Below are 23,089 nucleotides of genomic sequence, written 5' to 3'. Positions count from 1 at the left end.
CCTGCACCGCCATCTTGGCTCATTCATGTATGAGTATAAGACCCAGTGTAAAATAGTAAAATACTTAACAGAAATTAGCTCTTTACAATTGTTTGGTGCAGTTGTTTCATTTTTAATTATTGTATTTGTATTTATTTTGATCTCCATTAGATGATGGAGCTCAGATGTTCTATTATTTCTTCAACACAGGTCTTTAAAAACTAATCAGCCGGATGTTATTTACCTCATTTAAATGATGGCGGGTCCTTTCTGACTTTACATGGTCACATGTTCACCATTCGCCGGTACATGCATGTGCACATGCCTACCTACTGACAGGCAGAGAGCATCTGTCAGAAAATTTGAGGCGTGAATAACTGACAATAACCAGGCTTCACTAATTTACCCTCCACCCTGCCAGTAAAACTGACGTAGGATAGCTTGATCGTAGTTTTATTTAAAATTTACAGCATCAGCATCTCTGCTCCGTCGTACCAATCTGTGATGTTCAAAGCAGCCAGCAGGTTGCTATTCAGGTAACGGAGTGTGACGCGGTGCCGTAAAGCGTTTGAGCATCGTTTTTATTATTTGTGCTGTAACTCAGCATTGTGTGTTGTGACAGCAGAGGTGGAGGCGGAGCCAGCCAGGCAGCCTGACGAGCGCCCTGCGAAGCGCCGATGTTTCTGGGAGTACAGACGCACTCGGCAGTCGGCCACAAAGAAGAAACTGGGCGGTAACGTCCACTGGTCTCTGTCCTGGAGCTCCAGCACTCTTCCCAGCACGCTGTACCGCCGCGAGGGTGAGGGGCTGCGAACCACATCAATTCACACATTCATCAATGAGCAAAATTAGTTGATTATTGACAAAAACAATTGTTTTATTGGTTTTTAGGGTCAGACAGTTTGACCCATTTGGATTTAAGACATGAAACTTGATTGTTTGGGGGATCTTTAAACTCTGAAATAACCAAATATAATGTATTGAACAGCAGTCCTTCAGCATCTTTTTTTCTCTCACATGACATAGTTCATATCAGGAACTCCAGGCATCTGCCCTACATACAGCTTGTATAGCAGGAACTTTTCCCTCTGATGGATGAATTCTGTAGAACCCAGTAAAGTCATGTTCTGTCTTCTTTGACACATTGACATGCGTCAGTCTGATTGGTGTGTGTCTGCAGAGCAGAAATGTTGCTGGGGGTTGAACTCTGCTCAGACCGGTCATGACTTCATTCTGTTGTACTTCTTTCAGGTAAGAAAGGGCGCCGTAAAGCCCGGAAAACTGATGCCAGCGATCTGACGCCAAATCCCCAGAAACTTCACAACATTGGGGAGCAGCTGCAGAAGCTCAACGCTGCCATCGACGGCATGGGGCCGGTCCACACCCTCCCCGCCATGGCCCGAGCTCGCTCCCGCAAGGAGAAGAACAAGCTGGCCTCCAGGTACCACATCCTACCTCTTCTGAATCGGGCCAAAAAGACTCCTACAGGCTGTTTAGTTGAAATTTGTTTTTTAATTACACTCACCACCCAGTTTACCAACTCCAAATACCTGTTAACAGAAATATCTGAGCAGCCAGTCACATGGCAGCAACTCAATACATCTAGTCATGTAGATGAGGTAACGACGAGCTGAAGTTCAACCTGAGCATCAGAATGTGGAAGAAAGAGGATTTAAGTGACTTTGAACTGTAAACCTCTCCAGGGTTTACAGAGAAGAAGAGAAAATATTCAGCGAGCAGCAGTTGTCTGGACCAGGATGTCTGGTTGATGTCAGAGGTCAGAGGAGAATGGACAGACTGGTTGGAGATGATAGAAAGGCAACAGGAAGTCAGATAAACACTGGTTCCAGCCAAGGTCTGCAGGATATCGTCTCACATGACGATGAGTTCACTGGACTCCAACGGCCTCCACAGCCACCAGATCTCAGTCCAGTAGAGCAGCTTTGGGATGTGGTGGAACGGGAGATTCTCATCATGGATGCAGCCGACAAACCTGCAGCAGCTGTGTGATGCTGTCATGTTAATATGGAGAAAACCTCTGAGGAAGGTTTCCACCACCTGGTTCCATCTATCACACCAGGATTAAAGCAGTTCTGGAAGGAAAAGGGGTCCAACTCAGGACTAGAAGGTGGACCTGATAAAGTAAACGTTGAGATTAGGGTTAGGGACACTTTGAGTCAGAGCATAAATGTGAAGTTGAAGGCATGGTTTGAAAATGTAGTAACTGCTTTTATTTTCCAGATTTATTTAGTGTTTTTATTTGTTAACATTTGATCTGATGAACTCTTGCTTCAGTATTTAATAATAAACTCAAATAAGCATTTGAAACGTACCCCTGAAAATGATGTACGACAGAAGCGCGGTCATGGGAATACTTCTGAGCTGATAAGCTGCTGTTACCGAGTTCATCCTGAATATTTCTGTGTTGGAGGGAAGAAAGGCACAGATGCAGTGAAATGGAGGGAAGCAGGATGAAAAGATGAATCGGTGGAAATAAGGCAGGAATGAGGAGATGGATGACAAGTTAAACGTGAAAGGATGGATGGGTCATATAAAGTTCATCTGCAGGGAGGGGAGGGGTGATTATCTAATTCCACGCAACACACAGCATCTGATAAAAAACAGGCAGCAGAAATAAACAGGCTGAGGAAGTTTATGGCTAGAGAAGGTGTCTATTCCACTCTGATGTGACCGAGTTCATGTTAAAGACCGGAGAAGTTTCCCGTCTTTTAAAGTTAGATCGGAGGGAGCAGTGGGTTTATCCTGACCAGATCCACATCTTTCCGACCTCATTCTTTTCCCCAACCGTATTAAAATCAACATGATCAAAGCGCTCGGAAAACAAAGACGAAAACACTGTTCTGGGGGGAGTGAGTGGACTCGGTTAGTGGACCATGTCCTGACCGGCAACCTCCTGCCTATCCTGAACAAGAATCCATCATCCAGGTTTACAATCTTTTTCTGTTTTCAGTGAACTGTTTACCAGAAGCTAAAAGTATAAATTTTACAACAAAGTGACTTGTTTGTTTAGCTCCGTTGGTCGGTAAACGGAAGCGATGGGTCTGTAAGCCAAGCAGAGCTGCAGTACCGTGGCACAGGAAGGACAGCAGTGTTCCTCCTGCTGTGTGCCAAGCTAAGCTAATCACATCCAAATCCACTACATTTGTTTGGCCTTTTTAACTACAGTTATTCATTTTCAATCATCTAAATAGTCGAGCATGCTGAAGACAAAAGATGAGGTTCCTCTAAATCATGCTGAGGACCACAGCTGCCCTTTTATTTTAGATGTATTCTTCAGGAAGTAAAAGGCTGATTTGGTTCCTGCTTTTATTTAGCTGTTAACATGTAGCTCCAAAATAACACCAAAGATTTCTGGATTTTTTTGTTGGTTTTAATCCAGCTTTTGTCTACCCTTCGATTCGTGGCCCCCAGAGCATTTCAACCAGAGACTGGAGACAGGCGGCATTTTGCAGCCAACACTAAGCAGAATGAGGCCGGCACTGTTGCATGCAATCATTTCTCTGGCTCTAAATTACATCCATTTCCCATACAGACCTCCCCGAGAAGCCACAATTAAACACACAGAATTGGAGCCATAGATTGCACCCACATCTCAATAAAAGCACCATCAAATAATGAATTCAGCTACATGAGCAGGAAAGGTTTTCATTGGTTTAATGTCCCTGTTAAACACTGTTTCCCGGTGGCCTGGAGGAAGCACGACTCATTTATTCTGCAGATCAGCTCTGTAGGGTGTGCGCCTCCAAGCAGGAGCTGTTGAGGATGGCTGGCTGATTAGAGAGCCTTACATTTGACGATTAATTTCTGTGCTTCATATGGTGTATTATAGCATTTATACAGGTGATCGGGGATATCAACTGCAGCCGTGGATAATGACCCTCGTAGCCAAACCGAGGACCTCAAAGGAGCAGATTTTGACTTTGGTGTCCATCTATTTTTTATTTCTGAGACAGCTCTTTCCTCTGATCCAACAGGTAACTGCAGCCGTTACCTTCTCCTAAGCTGTGTTTTTTCTTTTTGGTCACACCTGCATTAAGTGTTCCAAACAGTATTTTCTGGTTCTTTCTACTTGTCCTGTAAGTACCTCTCAGATTTCAGAGAGAAAAAAACGTCCATCCACGCATTCTTAAAAGGATTGTTGCCACCATATATGGAGAATTAGAGACATTTCTGCTTGTTTAAGGTTTGATAAATCAGGGTTTTTTTGTACTTACACACATTAATTTCAGTACAACAGGAATTTAGAACCTTTTCTACGCTCAGTTGATAAAAAAATGGCCCCTGGAGAGGTTCGTCTTTGTAATTTGAAAGCTAATGTTAGTATCTCTGAAGGTGGGACACAGAGACGAGCACCTGGTGGCCGGGCCTTTGCCCATGGGGCCCAGTGGGGCTCAGCCCAAAAGGGTGACATGGGCCCCCGCTCTTATGGGCTCACCACCTGCAGGAGGGGCCACAGGGGTCAGTTGCAGGTGGTGAGCTGGGCGGCGGACAAAGGCAGGACCTTTCGCGGTCTGATCCTCGGCTGCAGAAGCTAGCTCTAGGGATGTGGAACGTCACCTCTCTGGCAGAGAAGGAGCCTGAGCTGGTGCGCGAGGTTGAGCGGTTCCAGCTAGTAGTGGTAGGCAATACATCGTTCGTGGTAATACCAGTATAATTTTTGACACCAGCCGAAAATGTAAAATCATGATATCACGTGAGCACAGGTCTCCAGGCCTCTGTCGCTATGGGCAGGCGCTAACATCCAGGAACTTCACTGAATTTCGTCACATCCGGTTATGTTGTCGTGAAAAGAATGGCGCTGATATGACAAAACCCATTGAATGTGCGCTCAAGCATCATTGATTTGTTTGTGATTATCGAACAAATTCTGTTCAATGTGCCAAAAAGTTGTGTAGTGGTCGCCTGCCATAAACACAATTATAGTGCAGATAAGAAGCAATCGTTCTTTAAGCTGCCTAAGAGACACAAAAGCCCAGAAAGACGCAACAAATGGTTAGCGGCTATCAACTGTGTTAATACTGACATGGAATGAAATTATTACATGACTTACATGGAAAACATGTTATTATTGTTGTGCACATTATTACATTTTATTTGCTATTTTGAACACTTACCAGCCATGCAAGTACAATGACCAGCAAGAACTTCACCATCTTTGTTGGCAGCTGTCCACAGCTGATGGCTGGGATCACTTGTGATGGTCTTACTTCAGCTTTAAATACCGCTGTACCATTGCTGGTAAAGTGATGCTGAACTACTCCAACAAAGCCTGATGTTAAGTAGCGATGTGCTTCCAGCAGCCGGTAATTTTTCTTTTTAGCTTGATGTGTGTAAACTCCTGACAAGCCAAAAAAACTACCTTGTAATAATTCCATCACGAACAGTATTCATGTACAAGATAATGCCCGACGAGGTGTCCATTGTCAGAAGTTAATAGACGACGCGGAACCGTCCAACATGGTAATTTCTGATAATGGACAATTCGTCGATCTACTATCTACTGGCTGTGTTGTCTACTGTCATTTCTCTAGATGTAATGTCACACAAACAGACGGTCCGCAATGCATGCGCACTCATTCAAAACATTGACAAACTGCATGAGTGAACGTGGCTGCTGCTTCAACACCGCTGTAACTTTTGGGCATTAAAAACTTAATAAAGAGGGACCAATATAAGACCAGCAAAATGCAACGACTATGGCTGGATCCACCATATTCCAGTATCAGCAGGAAATATAAAATAAAGCTTAACGGATATGCAGAGAAAAATACTAAATGTTTGACTCGCTGTTACTGGGAAACTGTCAAATTATGGGTATAATACCAAACATTACATGGTGTCAGAAGGGAAACTCGGACAGACCAGGCAAGAATGGTGCACTTCAAACCACCGCCGAACTTAAACCTGCAAGGGAAAGTCACTAAGAATTGGAGAACGTGCCTACAGGGCTACAAACTGTTTGCCTTAGCTAGCGGCGTGGCTGAGAAGAAGTGCAATGCGCAACTTTTCTACATATTACGAGGGAGGAAGTCATTAAAGTGAGTAAGACGTTTGTCTTTACCAACGATCAGAGGAACAAATTAGCTTCATTAAAGCAGAAGTTCACACGTCCTTCACCCGCATACAAGGCCCCTCAGAAACGACAGATGCCTATGTAACAGACCTAAAAAAAGGCAAAAGACTTTTGGTGACTAATAAGAATTGTATGTGGAATATGTGATGATCAAGGAAGAGCCAGGTTGCTCGCAGAGGCAGACCTCATGCTGGATTAGATTTGTGCCAAACACATCCACACAGATGAAAGCCTTACATGAGGACGCTGATATTAAAAATGTCATCACAGCAAAAACAAACAAAAACCGGAGTAGCACCAAAGAAAGTCCGAGGTCCTCTGAAAAGAAAGTTACCTGTGACAGATGTGGACACAAGCATGGACAGAGAAGGTGCCCAGCCGAAGGACAAACATGCAAGAAGTGTGACGAGAAGGATCGCTTTGATAAGATGTTGAACCAGTGGCCAGAAGATAAGATGCATGCTGTTCAGCATCATCAGGAATGTAATGATGATGATGATGATGAAGACATGTTTGTTGGGTCAATAGAAATGAGAAATATTGGAGCTGTTGAAAATGTGACACAGACAGATGGTTCGGAAGAGCTGATAATTAATGAGAATAAAGTCCGATTTCAAATCGACACCAGAGCCGACTGTAATGTCATTTTAGCCAAAACATTTCAAGTGTTGACAGCAAGCTGCGCATTTCGCTGCAAGTTAGTGGCATACTCTGGTCACAAGATGGAATCGCTGGGCAAAACATCGCTCATGTGCCAGGTCAAAGGTCAAAAACACCAGACTGACTTTGAAATAATAAAGATGCTCCAGCTATTCTTGGAAGAGAGTCCAGCACAAAGTTAAAAATGGTGAAATGGTTGTACAGCATGACAAAAACAGAAGACATGATAAAAAACTATGGACATCTTCTCACAGGACTTGGATGTTTACCATAAAGCTTTACCTTAATCTGAAACCAGTGATTCACGCACCAGGAGGATCCCTGGTCATTGAGCAGCTTCACAAGATGGAACAGTCAGATGTGATCACAACACAGAATGAGCCAACTCAATGGGTGAACAGTGATAGTTGTTAGAGAAGAAAAAGATTAGGATTTGTATGGATCCTAAAGATCTGAACACTGCGATAAGAAGAGAGCAAACCGAGGGTTTTATGAAATGAAGCTGGATGAAGAGAGCTCCACACTGTGCACATTTAACACACCCATTGGCAGATACCGCTTCAAGCGCCTTCCCTTTGGCAGTGTCCCAGATGCTCGAAGGGCCGGATGGTGTCGTAAACATTATTGATGACCTGTTAGTCTCCCCAGAGACTCACTAGAACAACATGATCAGAGGCTACAGAAAATACTGCAAAGAGCTGATGAAAACGGCCTGAGATTCAACAAACACGTTCAGAATGACGTAAGTTAAGTACACCGGTCACACCCTCAGTGCAGTCAGGCTGCAGCCTGATGAGGAAAAGATTCGAGCCATTACTCGACTGACGCCACATGCTGACAAACAAGTATTAAAGCGGTTCATGGGGATGGTCCAATATCGATCCAAATTCATCCCCAACATCTCTGAGATCTCTGCTCCGCTTCGGAAGCTGCTGCAGGCAGTGGGAGGAGCCTCAACAGCAAAGCTTCAGCCTGCTGAAGAAGCTCATAACAGGAGCCTCCACGCTGATATATTCGGTCAACAAGGCTGTGAAGCTCGCCATGGATGCCAGCTCTGAGGGCATCAGAGCAGTGATACCAAACATTACAATCAGTTTTACTGGGTCTGTTTGTTAGAAAAATCCAGCTGCTGCTGATTTGGGAATGTAAGGAGTATTTATTGGATCTAAATTTATTAAAATATTGAGTTTTTTTTATTCAATTTAAAAAAAGTTTAAAAATTAATATTTTCCGTACTCAACTGAGTTATTTTAAGCTCCTTAAAAAGATATTAATAGTTTTGTGACGCACCAGTGCAGAGATTACCAACTGTGGACCTGCTGAGCCACCGTCCTGCAGATTTTACATGTTGACATGCTGCAATACATTTGAGTCAAATTATTAATGGGTTGTGTGGAACTTGAAAACAAGTTATCGTATGGATCAGGTGTGTTGTGGATCAGGTGTGATGTGGATCAGGTGTGATGTGGATCAGGTGTGTTGTGGATCAGGTGTGATGTGGATCAGGTGTGATGTGGATCAGGTGTGTTGTGGATCAGGTGTGATGTGGATCAGGTGTGATGTGGATCAGGTGTGATGTGGATCAGGTGTGTTGTGGATCAGGTGTGTTGTGGATCAGGTGTGATGTGGATCAGGTGTGATGTGGATCAGGTGTGTTGTGGATCAGGTGTGTTGCTGCAGGAAAATATCTACAACTACCAGCATAGAGATAGATAGATAGATAGATAGATAGATAGATAGATACTTTATTGATCCCGAGGGAAATTCAAGCATCCAGTAGCATATACATATATTAAAGGTTAGTACTTGACATTAGGGGTTAGTACTTAAGCATACCTAGACTAATTTAAAATTAGAGGCAACGGTAGATAAAGAAGACCATTATTATGGTCTGTATCCTCTGCATTTCAGAAGTTTAGTGTAACATATTTACCAATCTGAATACATTTCCTTGTTCATCTCCAGCTTTTCCTAATTTGATAAAGCAAAGAAATCCTCCAGAGGAGGGACCGAGTACGTCAGTTTAAGCTACAGATCAGGGCTGTTACTAAATGCTGGCAGATAAACGGTGAGTACAGATTTTAAGTTGCTTGGATATTATAATGCATCTGCTAAGCAGACCCAACGGAAGCAGTTTCAGAAGTGACCTGAACATGACTTGGATTATTTAGCTTTTTCTAAGTTTGGCTAAAAAATGTTTATCTTTAGCTTCTTCTCACTTTTGAAGTGAACACATTTCTGAGTTACCTTAAAGCTGACGAGTAAGATTTCTGGTTGGACGCTCTAGCCATGCCAGATGGGACGGGTCTGCAGCCTTTACACGCCATCTTTCCTTTAAAAACAACTTAAAATGTTTGATAAATATCTACTATAGGAAATTTGTTGTAATTTGTGAAGAAACCCATTTTTATTTCTATTTTTAGGTTGTTTTTTTTTTTTTTTTTTAAAAAAAGAAAAACATATGTTTTGCAAAAAGAGGACAGACAGACTTTCTATGGGATGCAGATATTTGTGGAAAATTATGGTATTAATTTAAAAAAAGCCCATAAATTTTAATGACCAGGAAAATCGATTAAATAATATAACTGGTACTTTTAGTGTCATTATGCTGTGGAAATTCAGTGTAATTATTCCATGAACTGAAAATAGAACAACTGAAAAATTGAAATTGCTAAAAAGAAAAAAGTTGCTTTAGCATTTTTAGCCATGTATTGAGAGCCGTTGTGGAAGGTTCAGAGGGCCGCTCGTGGCTCTGGAGCTGGAAGGATGGTGGAGGTTTAAGTTTATAAGACAAGTACATGTACACCAACGAGACAAGAAAGTTTGTTTTCAATCATCTTCGTCTTTCCATCAATACCTGGTGGGCCAGTCTTGGCTCAAAGTGCCCGGGCTTTTTTTTGTCCCAGTCCAGCCTTGGCCGTTGCTGATTCAGGAATGCAAGAATATGTATTGGATTTTTTTTTATTCAATTTTTAAAAGTTTAAAATTAATATTTTCTGTACTCAACTCAAACAAAAATATTAAGATTTAAGACTAGTGCAGGAATCACCGACTGTTTGACTTGTTGAGCCACCGTCCCACAGATTTTACATGTTTACCTGCTGCAACACACCTGAGTCAAGTTGTTGGGGGGTCATTTACAAGCTGTCTATTCTACAGTCATTCAGCAAACCCTTTTCTCCAAAGCAAATTGGTTGGGCCGTAACGTTAAGGGTCTTGCTTGGGGTGCTAATATTCCTCCACTGTGGAATTTGAACTCGGGTTTCCCGCCTGGGAGATGGATGCCCTGCCAACTGAGCTGAGCATATTTATTAATCTGAATAAATTTCTATCTTCATTGGGTTTTCTGAATTTAGTAAAGCAAAAAAATCATCCAGAGGAGAGGGACCGAGCATTTGTCAGTTTGAGCTCAAGATCAGTGCTGCTATTAAATGATGGTAGATAAAAGGCGAGTAAGGATTTTAAACTCTTTGGCCCTTATAATGCATCTTCTAAGCAGACCAGACAGCAGGCGTTGCATGACAGATTTCTCATTACAACTAAAAGTGACTTGTGATTTGACTTGGACTTGAGCCAATAAGACTATGACACCTGCATTTGCTCTAGTTTTTAATAAATGGTATTGTTCTGTCAGTTTTCATTGATTAGCTTTGTAGGGATTGATCAGCATTCCTCACAGACTGAAATTCTGAAATAGAAATTCTCCATCAGATTCACAAACATGTTCGTAGACCATAAAACTCCAAGTATATTTCCTCTTAGTCTGGTTAATGGCAACCTTCTGTAAGTTAAAAGGATGGACCAGATTGCCTTACCTCGTAGGTAAACACATGAAAATGTCCATAAGAGGTCATGAGGCTGAAGCACCGTGTGCAGAAACAGAGATGAGCGAAAATGCCACAAGAATGCCTAGAAACAAATGTTTATATGTAGGATGTGCACTGAAACTTGTTTGTTCTAATTTCTGAAGTGATAACTAGGTTTTAAATAATTACACAGTGAGATTTAAATCATATAAAAGCAGCTTTGTGTACACACGGGTCATTAATTACTCCTGAACTTGGACAGCAGTCTGGTCCCTCGTGGTGTAGTACACCGTAGGATAAATTCAATCTCTCTTTACATTCTAAACTTTCTAAAGTAAGGAAAATTACTACTTCCTGCTGGTCTGTCCAAAGACATCCAGCATCATTTAAGATGAAGTGATGATGGAGCGACTGAATCTGATGGAATGAAACCTCCAAGTGAGTCTGAAGGTTGATCAGTGGTGGTAACCAGGTTAGTGGTGGTGTTAACAAGCTGACCAGGGCATAACCCTGATTTCCTAATAAAACTAATCATTCATTCGCTGTACCGCTTAGTGCATTAAGAGTTGCGGGTAAGCTGGAGCCTATCGCAGCATTAACAGGTGAGAGGCAGGTACACCCTGAACCAGTCCATCACAGCGCCAACACATAGGGGACAATCAACCATTCACACACACACACACACTCCTAGGGAGAATTTAGTCATCAATTAACCTAACATGCATGTCTTTGGGCGGTGGGAGGAAGCTGGAGAGAACCCACGCATACACGGGAAGAACATGAAAACTCCACACAGAAAGGCCACGCCCCCCAGGTTGTCAGAGAAACTCTGATTATTATTTTTTTTTCTGCAGGAGGGTTGTAGTAAGGAGCAGAATGAGAACTTGCCCTGGACAGGTTCAGTTTCATCCCAGAGACACTTTCATATTTCACATGCATTGTGTTTTGCCATTCAGTCTTTCTCAGTCACAGTTTGGAAACCTGCATTGGAATACCGGAGCAAAGCTGGCTGTTCCACAGAATGACTGGTTTTCCTGTGTTTCAGGGCCTGCCGGCTGAAGAAGAAAGCCCAGCATGAAGCCAACAAGATCAAGCTGTGGGGGCTCAACCAGGAGTATGGTGAGTGCTGGAGACATGGGATGAGTTTGTTCTGGGTTCTGCTGGTTTTATTAAACATTTCAGTCCATATAGCCCCTTCTTGACCAGAACCCTCTGCACAGGGGGCAGCATGAGATCCACGCAGTACAGAAATTTTTGCAGACACTAAAGCAGCAATGCTAGCATGTAGCATAGCAACATGATGGGGAGAAACTCAGCTAAAAGTCTCCACCAAGCATCGGCATCCAAACCCCAAGCAGTTATATGGGAATGTAAGAAAACCATGAGAACATCTCTGTCCAGTTTAGAGCTTCTGCTAATTTCTCCACTTCAAGCAAACCACACAAACCAGAAGTCACATGACAGCAGAGACTCTGCTGGTCCCAGAGACGTCTGTCTCATCACGGTGGGACAGAAACTCTGGAGCTAGCAGCCAGAACCAGATTCCAGCCCTTGTTTTGTTGGACGGCCTTTAGCTTGGATTCCAGCAGCTTCGCTGTGGCATTGTTTCATTAAGCTGCTCCAGTGTCACAAGGTTTATTTCCATCCAGTGTTGCATTCATTTTTCACCAAGATCTTGTAGTGATGATGGAGTCTGACCACTGCACAAAGCCTTCTCCATCACATCCCAAAGATTCTCCATGGGGTTCAGGACTAGACTCTGTGGTGGCCAGTCCATGTGGGAAATGTCTCCTGTTCCCCGAACCACTCTTTCACAATCTGAGCCCCATGAATCCTGGTGTTGTCATCTTGGAATAAGGCCGTGCCGTCAGTAAGATGGAATAACCAGCTTACTCAGGTGGTCAGCTGACCTCATTCTTTGGACAGATAATGTTGCTGAGCCTAGACCTGGACCTGGACCTGAACCTGGACCTGAACCTTGATCTGACCGACTGCAGCAACCAAACCACAGATCATAGACTTCCCCCACAGCTCAGCCCAGCTCACCTTATAGTCATATATTTGTTGAAATGTACCATTAGGTGGTTTGAAAAATTGAAAAACATTTGCAGTTTCATGAATATGTTGCTGAGCAGTGACCTCTCTGGGAAAAGTGGAATATCAAGCTTTGAAGCTGGTGTTCCTGCAGCCGGTGGTGTTTACTCTGCTGTTAGAGCTGATGATCCACTCAGAGGACATCTTTGATCTTCTATCAGCTGCATGTAAAAGCAGTTATTAACCAAAGTATGTCTGACACCACAACACCGTGGACTGTGTGAGAAAATGTTGCAGACATCCTGCAGCTTCTAACTTCCTCTGTGGGAGATCATGGTTCATGTAAGTCCTGCTGAATTCACCACGCAGATGTTGTCTTTACGTTACCCGAACAGTGGTTTTATCAGATGATGCCGCAGTTATAAAATTAGGATTTTATCCAAGATGAGCGACAGTTTGGAGATGATTTAAGTGTCAGAGTGAAGATATGTCGTCTATAAGCTGCTCATTCTGGGAATGAGAGCAGCTTTATCGGGAATTCAGCTGGATTAATGTCCACCTAAACTTTACTGATTTTATACAAAGATGCAGAAAGATGGCCGTTTGGTTCATGTGCAAAAGTTTTTAAACCTCCAAACACATTTTCTGGGCGTGTTGGTGTGGTTCTTGGAGCATCGATTTTAGTTTGATCTTGGGGTTCGTTTTGGTTTGAACTTTAAATTTGACAGACGGGTCGGTGCAGTAGTCAGTCTAGTTTTATCACCCAGGGCAAGATAATATTATTATATGGATATCACTATTATTATTATTATTATTATTATTATTATTATTATTATTATTATTACATAGTTTCATGATAAAAAGATATTTCATAGGGAGATATTCGGTAGGGACCGAATGTTGTTAACTACTGTTTCTGTGTGATTGTCTAGTGGCTGCTAGTGGTTCTGTTAATGTTAGAAAACGTGAGATTGTTGGAATTTACTGGGGTGGGATTATATAAGCTTATGCTTCCACCCACTTTTTTTGGTCATATATTTTATTTTATTTTTGTTTTTAATATTTGTCATTATGTTCAAATAAACTTTCAAATCCCAAAGACTTAATAATAAAGCGAACCTTACCTTCTGTGTGATGTCCTTGAACGGCTCATTCAAGCTTTTATCTCGTCTAGACTGGACCACTGCAGCTCCCTTTCTAGAGGGACTGATCCGTAGAGCGCCGAGACCAACAAGGACGGGGCTTTTCACAGCCTTTTCAGCTTCGCTCTCCCTGTTTCTGTGAGGTCTGCCAGAACTCGTAACGAATGTTTTCTGTTGGCTTTTAACTCTGGTTTATGTGCTTGATCACGAGGCCAGTCCCTGTGCTGTCTTGTCTTGTTTATTTTAACGTTGTTGCTTACTGCTTTTATTATTATTCTAGGATTTTAATTCACTTTGGTTCCTTTAAGGTATGTTGGAAGTGCTTTATAAATAAAGTTTTGATTTGATCATATTAAAAGAAAGCTGGAAAGTGTGTGTTCAATCAGCTCCACACTGATCTGGATTCTGTTGGTTAAAACTCGCCAGCTCTTCTAGCTTTCTTCCTGATCTCAGAGTCTTTTGTTTTACCTTTCTGAGCTCTGTTTTTTCCCTTTTTGCTCTTCTGGGGCCTCATTTATCAAACTGTGCGTAGCAAAGCAAACTACAGGTGGTGTACGTAGTGGAAAAGGAAATGCGGCACAAAATCATTCACATTTATAAAAGCGCCTGTTTCCGCTCATAAATCAAAGTAAAGTTGGTGCACGTGAGGGAACGCCTTGCCCCGCCCTTGTGGTGGCCATAAAAGGTCAGGTGATGCATATTCATCACATCATTTCCATGATGGCTCGGAAGGGGAAAAGAGGGAAGAAGCGACTTTTCCAGGAATGTGAGACTGAGATCCTGATGGACAAACGTAAGAAGGTTTTAGATAGATAGACATTCTGTGAATGTTGGAATGATTCCTGACTGAGCTGAAACACAAACCGAGCCTCATAGTAACGGGAGCAGCGGAGTGTGTGGAAACATGATGAGTGTGACCACACCTCTGCTCTGTCAAATCCACCCCCCATCTCCATCCTCCTCCTCCAGTTTGGTTCTTCCTTTTTCCAGCCTAACCAGTTTTTAGCCTCTCTGTCTGTTCCTGCTCCCTTTCAAACATTCCCATCATTCCTTATCCTGCTGCAGTTTTTACAGTAAATTTTTTCTCCTCCAGGCCAGAGGCTGAAACTCAGAAATGAACCTCTCTTTTTAAAATTCACTCTCTCCTGATCCGTCTTTTAAATTTTTACAAAACAAAACTGACTCAGAGAGAAGAGGAGGAGTCAGAATCACAGAGAGGAAGAGGAGTAGTCCTGACTCTGGAGCGTCTAGAGCTACTTTTATTCCTAGGACTACTATAGTATTTATTAGGACTAGATTACTAATTACTAGGACTACTATACTATTTCCTACGACCACCATAATAATTTCTAGGACTATCTAATTCCTTAGACTACTTTATTCATTCCTAGATGAACTGGGCTGCTGTCCTCTGGTTTTCACTGAAAATAATGTGGTTTTCTCTAAAATTTACTCCAACCAGTAATGCACATCTGGATTCTGATGCTTCTGTAAAAATCCCACGTCTCAGTTTTATTTTCAGACCATGATTTTACATACAGCCCTTGGAGTTGTGGAGATAGAATTCTTTTATTTTAGGTGTCATTTCAGACAGGAGGCAGAAAACATGGCCCCCACGAAGAAGAGGTTAAAATATGATTCTCTGAACTTCTCTGGATGTTTGCATCAGCTGGCAGCTGGTGAACACAGAAGAACGTGACGCCTGAAACGTCTTCACTGGTCCTGAATCAATAAAACACTAAATGAAATGTGACCGTGCGAAACGTGACGGGAGGAGTTTGATGAAACTCAGAGTCAACCCATAAACAGTTTTTATGTTCTGAACCAAACAGATCATCTTGATAATCTGGTGGTCCAGTTCCTGCTTGTGTCCTGGAGTAGGAAACAAATAATTTTCATCGGAGTTGATGATGGTGATGGAAGCTGATGGTTGTTATGGAAACAAGCTGCTTCACTGTTTGTGGATAGAAAGAGTTTTAGGTTGTAAAACTGGAATCTCTCAGATCAGAAGATTTGTTTGGTTTTTGTTTGTCAGGGTTAAGATGAAGTCCAGTCTCAGCCTCCCATTCCCCCACATCAGTACTGGTTTTCATTCTGATCTTCATCCGACAGAGAACCTGCTGGGAGCTCTGCTGCGGATCAAGGAAGTGATCCGACGGCGGGTGGAGAGCAGCGAGGAGGAGGACGCGGATGAGCGTGGGATGACCCAGCGTCTGGAAGACATCCTCAAAGAGTCCAGTGGTGAGAAACATCAGATCTGAACCAGAATATGGAATGATTGATTTCCTCTAAACTCTTGAATGCTCATGTACAACAGCCCAAAGTTGAAGTATTTATGGTAGAACGTGCTGTTCTCTAACAAGGTGATTAACCATAAAACCCAAGTGTCATGTATAAACCACGATATGTTCTGGTTCAAATACAGCTAGTATTTAAACAGTCCTCTTTGTCGTTCTGACATCATCCGACCAACAGTCAGTGTTTAAATTATAGTCATGATTTAACGGCAGGTCCATTAGTCGCTGGGCGGACCAAAGACTTCGTGCAGAGGATTCTGGCAGCCAGTGGAAGTGGTCAGACCCAGCGCAAAGAGTTTCCTCAGGGCGGAGATCAGGCAGCAGGGAAGATCCAACCCGGCTCAGCTCGGCCCGGCCTCCCCCACGTCCCCCCTCCCAGCACCACCCATCTGATCTGATCTGGACGAGCTGTTCTGGGCTGCTGCTGCTGCCTCTTGTCTGTTGGCTCTGCTGGAAGCGTCTGCAGGCTGCAACACATCCCACCAGGCCAGAGCTGCTGCTGACGTCTGCGTGCATGTGTGTGTAACATACTGTACGAGTGTGTAAAGTGTTCATCTTTCCCTGTATTTGCTGTATTTGTTTCCTATTGTGCCTATGAATAGACATTGCACTGTTTTGTAGATGGTTGTAGTCGTCGGCAAGGGGGCTGGCGGAGGGCCAGGGGCCATCTGAGGACACAGGAAGTTGAGCAGTCAGGAAGTGGGAGGAGCTGAGGCTGGAAAACAAAGAAGTGTGTGTGTGTGTTTCCTCCTGCAGGAGCTCTGCATACCATCAGAAACATCAGCAGCTGATGGCAGGTTGTGGTGGGAAAGGTCTCTGGTGCTTTAACAGACCTCTTCTCACCCCAACATCATCTTCATCACATCACTGTCATCAGCATGAAAGAAAACTTCCAAACAAAAGTGAAAGTGGCACCTTAAACCAAACTGACCAAAGATATCTGACTTTCTGGAAGAACTGGCACTCCTTCAGAACTCCTCCCACCGCTAGCGTCCTCGGCGTCTCCCCGAACCCTCCGCTCGACCCCTGACCCTATGATGTAGCGCAACTTCCTGAATTGCAACTATAACTAGAAACACTTGTAGACAGCAGATAAGTCTAATTTCTTTGGTCTTTTTGTTCTAATTTTGTTGTTTGTTGGGGGGAGGTGGGCGTCAGTCAAATTCTGCCTTTCTTCTGTGGTCTCTGCTGAAGCTGCAGACCAACCTGTCCACGTCTTCTGAAGCCTGTTGGACGTTAAAAAAAACACTTGAATTGCACTGTGGTAACGAAGCACCTTTGAAAGTCCACCAGAAGAGACAAAAAAAGACTGTTGGCACCTTTTTCTTTTTTTTATTTGTAAAGACAGATGTTGACGGAGCGACTTGCTGGGGCATGGTGCTGCCTCCTGATGAAGCCGTGCTGACCCGCTCCAACACGTCCTGCTGTGGCGGCAGATTGTTTGCAACACAACGCTTTTCCGAAGTGCCTGGAGCTGCAGGGAAACTGTGTTATCTTAAATCCTGTTACAAGGTGAAACTGAAGCTATGACTACTGGACCAGGACTGGCCTCACTGGGAGAAATGGAAGTTTGTCTCGTCATATTTTTGGCCGAAATATTTTCTTCCCTGATAAATCCCGCTCGTGGAGAGGAGCTGGTGCCAGACTCTAGGAAATGGATGGACTGGGAGCACATTCCCACCTTGACGAGCTTCGATTCAGACTGCTGTTCTCTGACATGCTGCTTCCCTGGAAAACCCACTTCCTGTCTGAACCGGGACCAGAGCAGCTGGTTGTGCATAGAAGAGTTTAGAAAGTTTATCGTTGCTGCTGTTTTTAGTTTCTGTAAATTCTGGAAAGTTCTGGTTGTGTAAATAGCAGGTTCCTGCTGGGCTGGCCTCTTAGCTGAGGTCCAAAACATGTACCAGCAGCAACTCAGGTCAGGACTGCAGGATGTGTGGACCCCGTCCTCACACATCCTGCATTGGGCTGTTTAGAGAGGTTTTGGAGTGAGTTGGATCCAGCTGAGCTGCTATAGGCTGCAGATGAAGACTCGTGTGAGACAGAAAACGGCCTGAAAGCAGCTACACAAGTGTAAATGATGCAGGAACTGGCAGAAATAACAAAACCAGTGGTTCTGATCACATCAGGTTCTGTTTCTGTAAACTAAAAATATTTCACTTTTTCTTTTAGTATTTTCTACTCAGAAAACTAGATTTGCATGGGACTAGACCAACAGCGAGGCAGCAGAGCACTGCCAGCCCACCTTAGCTTTCATGTGGCCATTTGGACCGGTGGACCCAGCAGGCTGAATAGACCCATCAGTAAGCCTAAACTGGTGGGACGTTGCTGACCTCCAGGTTTCCGTCCCCCGTCTGCTCCAGCGCTCTCATTGTCTGAGACACTCTGGCTTATCTGGTTTCAGAGATGAAGGGTTTTCTTCAGAGGAGACCTGGACATGGCCCTCAGCCGGGCCCCTAAGTGGTTCATCCGGAACCTTTTCATCCCCCGCTCCATCTCCACCCGCTGTCAGTCCAACAACTGCAGGGAGGAGGGTGTCCTCGTCCTCATGTCTCTGTGTCCCAGACCTGAGCCAGGTGGAGGAGGAAGGTGTCAGTTCAGACCTTCACGTCCATGCGGTCCACTTCCTGGCTCTGTAAATTGCTTGCAGCTCATTATTATGACATCACAGAGTTTAACACAGAGTTCCTGGCCAGCTTCGCGGTCCCGTGTTTCCACTGTTTCCAGGATAGCCGGTGTTTTTTAATTTAAACCGGTCTGTAGCAGCTGGAGCTTTTAATCCAAGTATAAACCAGTCAGCATCAGACATGATGTTTCCAGCCTCAGCTGTCAAGGTAGGTGGTAAGGTGGTAAGGTGGGAGGTAAAATGAATGTATGAATAGATGTAGCAGCATAAAGGTCGACCAGAAGAAGAAAGCAGAATTTATTACTAACAGAACTTTGTAGAAATAACACACAGATCAACAGTGACCAAACCTTTTCTCATCTCATCGTTCTCTCAAGTCTTGGCTTTCAGGAGAAAAAATATTGTTATTGAAACAAACACAACAGAAACTATTTCCATGTTTCCACTTTTTCCTCATTTCCAGTTATTCCTGCTACTATTTACCTGCTATCCTCACTAAACCAACTCCAGCTCAGCTGCTTTGTGGCGCCACCGTGCATCAGAAACGTCTTCTTGGCTTTATTCCAGCCATAGAGGAGCATTATTTTTCTTCTTTTCACACACACATAGAACTTTCTGCTCACTGGTTGATCTTTGGCTGCTCCTGATTGGACGTTACCGTCAATCTAAGCTCTCTGATTGGTGGAAAGTCTGACAGGAAGTGGCTTCATCATCATGTCCAGGTCTAAATAGAGGTCTCTTAGCAACATAGTAGTGATGGTGATGTTTTTATGGTGAAATGTGATAAATAATGCTGTTATCATGAATCATTGTGGATTTACCAGATAGTCTCTCTGAATAAAACTACATTTAGTGGCTGGATTGTAAACCTCCTGGACGGGATAGAAATGCCTAGAAAACCTCCATAGATCACCTAAAGAGTAGCTATCATCACATTTACCCCACAGAGATACACACCACCGCTCCTGAGACGCTGATGATATCGGTGATAGAGTTTGAGGCACTTGGCAGAATTTTAAGTGTTAAAAAAAGGATAAAGAAAACGACATTTATTTTTTATCCTGGCAGTTGAGGCTTGACTTCACATCTGAACCTCCACCTGTCCTCTGCGCTTGATGTTCACTCGGTTCTGCTCCTTATCAACGTGGGAGATTAAATGTGAAGGATTGCACAGCTGCAGCCTCGTAGCTGTTTAGCCCGCAGTTGCTGCAGACATGTCTCATCCATGTTCTGGTTGTAACCTGGATGATGTAACCAGGTACTGGTTCCTGTCAGCCCTCATCAGGAAGTGGCAGATCCCTCCCATGCATCAGCATGAAGCTGCAGTTCCTGTCTGTGTGCGACAGTGAAGGTAACTTTTTAGCCAAAACCATGTCAGCTGTTTGCAAGCCAAATGCCAGATTGGCCCTGGATCTATCTTAAAAGCCACTGGATGACAATGGAAATGAAAACCAAGAGACAAGCAAACATTCCATGATGTCAAATGCTGTACAGCAACCCGAACCCTGCATCTGTCCGCCATCTTTGGACCTGTTAACCCATTAACACACCTTCATCTCTGACTCCCTTCAGTCTGAAAAAAAAATAGTGCAAGAGATGGAAAAAGAAAAAAAAATTTAAGTGCCATTCAGATAGAAGCCTAATATTTTTCTTTGGTTTTGTGTGAGTGTACTGTACCTGTACAATGTATATTTTAATATTTATATGCAGCTGTTGTATTAAAAGTATATTTTTAAAATAAAACCCAGAGCTGTCTTTTATTTTATATATATATATATATGTACACATATACACACACTATAGATATATATATATTATATATATATTATACATAGTTGAGCCCCGTGGGAACAGGAAGTCCCGCCATTTTAACCCTTTATTACCTGTAAAACCAATTCAAACGCAATATCATCCTTCATGAACTCGTGGTTGAAAATATGACTTCTTGCAGCATCATGATTAAAATGGCTTCCTGTGATGGTTAAATCATTCGCCACGAAACAGGAAGTGGCTCTAACCCTGCCGTCAGATGACCAGTAGAGGTGATGTTTTCCTGTCATGGTTCTACATGAAAAACGAGTATAGCGCCACCCAGTGGCCAATTGGATTTTTCCTCTTGATAAAATCTTGGTCCGGTTTGTGAAAATTCAACACAGTTTGTAAGAAACAAGGTCACGAACGCTTCAGATGTCATCACTGGTCAGATTGGGGTGCAAGTTGGTTCTCTAATGAGGAAAATCACCTCTTGATGGAGACAAACTGGAAGAATGGGCATATGTCTGTGGGTGAGAGCGGCCGTGCAGCAGGAGGGAGGTTGCCGGCTGATGGGGCGGTGCAATAGGCCGACAGAGTGGTTGTTAAAGTCTCTCTGATGGCTGCATGCACTCTTTTTTTTTTAAAAAAAACTTGTCCTGTCCAGCATCATAGCAGCAAAATCATAATCTGGTTTCTGTATCGTGCTGAACAAATTTGCTCTGCCAAGGGGGGGCCTATGGGTAAGGCTCCTCTTGATAACCTGATTAATTAATTAATTTATTTACTTTGAATCATGGAATCTATGTAATCTTGCTGGACCTGACCGGAGGGGACAGAAAAAGATGGAAAATAGCAAAAAGAGCAAAAGAAGAAAGGAGACAAAAAGATCACAGACAGAAGGAAACGACCCTTCAATCCACACCATCACCAGACAACAAACTGTTACACCTGTACATGAACACACCAGAACATTTCCTACAACTTTTACAAAAACAGAAAACACACACAGAAAAAAATAGTCACTAAGAGTTTTTAAATAATAACCAAATCAAAAAGACATAACAGCGACCAGATACTAACTCACAGGAAAAATAAAAAGAAGAATTATCTCTTAGTATTAAAACCCACTGGACACCTCAGTGACTGTGTCAGCATGCAGGGGATGAGGAAGAGGAGTGATCAGTGATGAAGAGTGGTGAGTGAGATCATGCAAATGTGACCACACCTCCACGGAGGCCAGAGGTAGACCAGGGCCAGAGACCCGGGCCCTCATCAGCAGATCCGGAGCACCAACCAGAGCCACCCCACCACGAAGACGACTCCAGCCCCACCCGAAGGGCGGCAGAGGAGAGCCCCAGCAAGAGCCCCCCATGGTCCCGGGGCACAGGTCCCAGTGGGCCAAGATCAGCAGCCGCCGGCCCCGCCAGGGACCGGCCACCCAGGGCAGCCCAAGCGAAGGGCCCAGGGCCCCAGGAGCCCAGAGGCAGCCGCCCCACCCCCCAAAGGCAGAGGGCCCGCAACATGCCTAGGAGGACCAGGCCCCCCCAAACAGCCACCCGGCGTAGGCCAGCACACACCCCGATGTCCCAGCCGCACACCCCAGAACCAGGGTGCTATCGGCCCCCACCCCCCACCTACTCCAGTCTGCACCCCATATAACCCCACGCTCACACCCTCCCCCGCGTCGCACACACAAGCACTCACCACCACACTGTCACGCCACACACAACTCACCCACCATGCTCCGTGGGGGACACCCCAGGCGGACCAGAGGACAGCAAGCCCACAAGCACCCCCCCCCCCCCCCCCCCCCCCCCCCCCCGATCGTTTTTGGGGTTAATGTCCGATTCCGGCTGGTTTAAGCTGGGTGCTTTGTTAGGAGACAGTAACTGGTCCAGTCTAGTTACTGTCTGATAGATGGAGAGAAAAAATGGCAAAAAACAAACCAACAAAATGTTCTTAGTGTGATGTAATTAAACTTTCAGGTCAGGACATCTTATTTCTATCCTAACTGTAATTTTCAAATAAGAATGTTATCTTTATAGAAATCAGAAATATTTGTTGGTTCAAAGCTTTCAAATTATATATTTTTTTGCAAAGACTTCATTTAAGGGGATGATTCCTTTTTTTTAGTGGGTACTTAAAATTAATTAGTAGCCAGATTTCCACTCGTTAGCGAGAGAAACCTGAAACAGAAAAAAAGTCAATACCGCTAGCCACCAGAGGGGGCGGTAGAGATGGTGCTGTTACTGGTTTTATTCAGCAAAATAGTTGTTCCACTATTAAATAAAGCTAAATGAATATAAAGCATCAATGGTGGACGTCCAGAGCAGGAAAATGGAGAAACTTCATCCTCAGGACTATCTGGGATATTTTATATCCAGTCAGATCAGAAACAGCTGGTGATTCACATCTTTGCCGACGCATCATAAGCCAAAATAATCCGAGCACAGAAACGTTGAACCATCCCCCCCCCCCATTCTAAAAACCTGTTTACAGTTTCCGTTCTCCTTTTCTTACTCACATCTTCTACAACCTGGCTGCAGTTTCACATCCAACAGCTGAAGGCCAAAGCAAAATAAAACTGCTGTTCTGAGACCAAGCCCTCAGGAAGGACATGAACTGGTCATTTTTACTTCATAAAAACCCACTTCAAGAAAATAAAAGATCCCTTTAACATGCTGTAGGTTTAAACT

The 23,089-nt window shown here is 43.7% G+C and overlaps 1 protein-coding gene across 4 annotated transcripts in view; it reads left to right on the top strand.

Annotated features, from left to right (window-relative positions):
* Nucleotides 1-18,994, top strand: part of LOC121638136 (CREB3 regulatory factor-like) — a 50,297-nt gene extending 31,303 nt beyond the window's left edge. For 3 of the 4 annotated variants that reach the window (XM_041982653.1, XM_041982654.1, XM_041982652.1), the window contains 5 exons: nucleotides 602-778; nucleotides 1,231-1,420; nucleotides 11,585-11,658; nucleotides 15,828-15,956; nucleotides 16,226-18,994. In XM_041982653.1, the coding sequence (XP_041838587.1) occupies nucleotides 602-778; nucleotides 1,231-1,420; nucleotides 11,585-11,658; nucleotides 15,828-15,956; nucleotides 16,226-16,410 (755 nt within the window). In that variant the 3' untranslated portion in view covers nucleotides 16,411-18,994. The remainder of the gene's footprint in view (nucleotides 1-601; nucleotides 779-1,230; nucleotides 1,421-11,584; nucleotides 11,659-15,827; nucleotides 15,957-16,225) is intronic. The other variant, XM_041982655.1, reaches the window with a different exon arrangement.
* Nucleotides 18,995-23,089: the final 4,095 nt, after the last annotated feature.

This window comes from Melanotaenia boesemani, chromosome 4 (genome assembly GCF_017639745.1).
Source record: "Melanotaenia boesemani isolate fMelBoe1 chromosome 4, fMelBoe1.pri, whole genome shotgun sequence".
Lineage (NCBI taxonomy): Eukaryota > Metazoa > Chordata > Actinopteri > Atheriniformes > Melanotaeniidae > Melanotaenia > Melanotaenia boesemani.
Note: the sequence above shows the minus strand (reverse complement) of the source record. Positions and strands in the feature narration are given on the sequence as shown.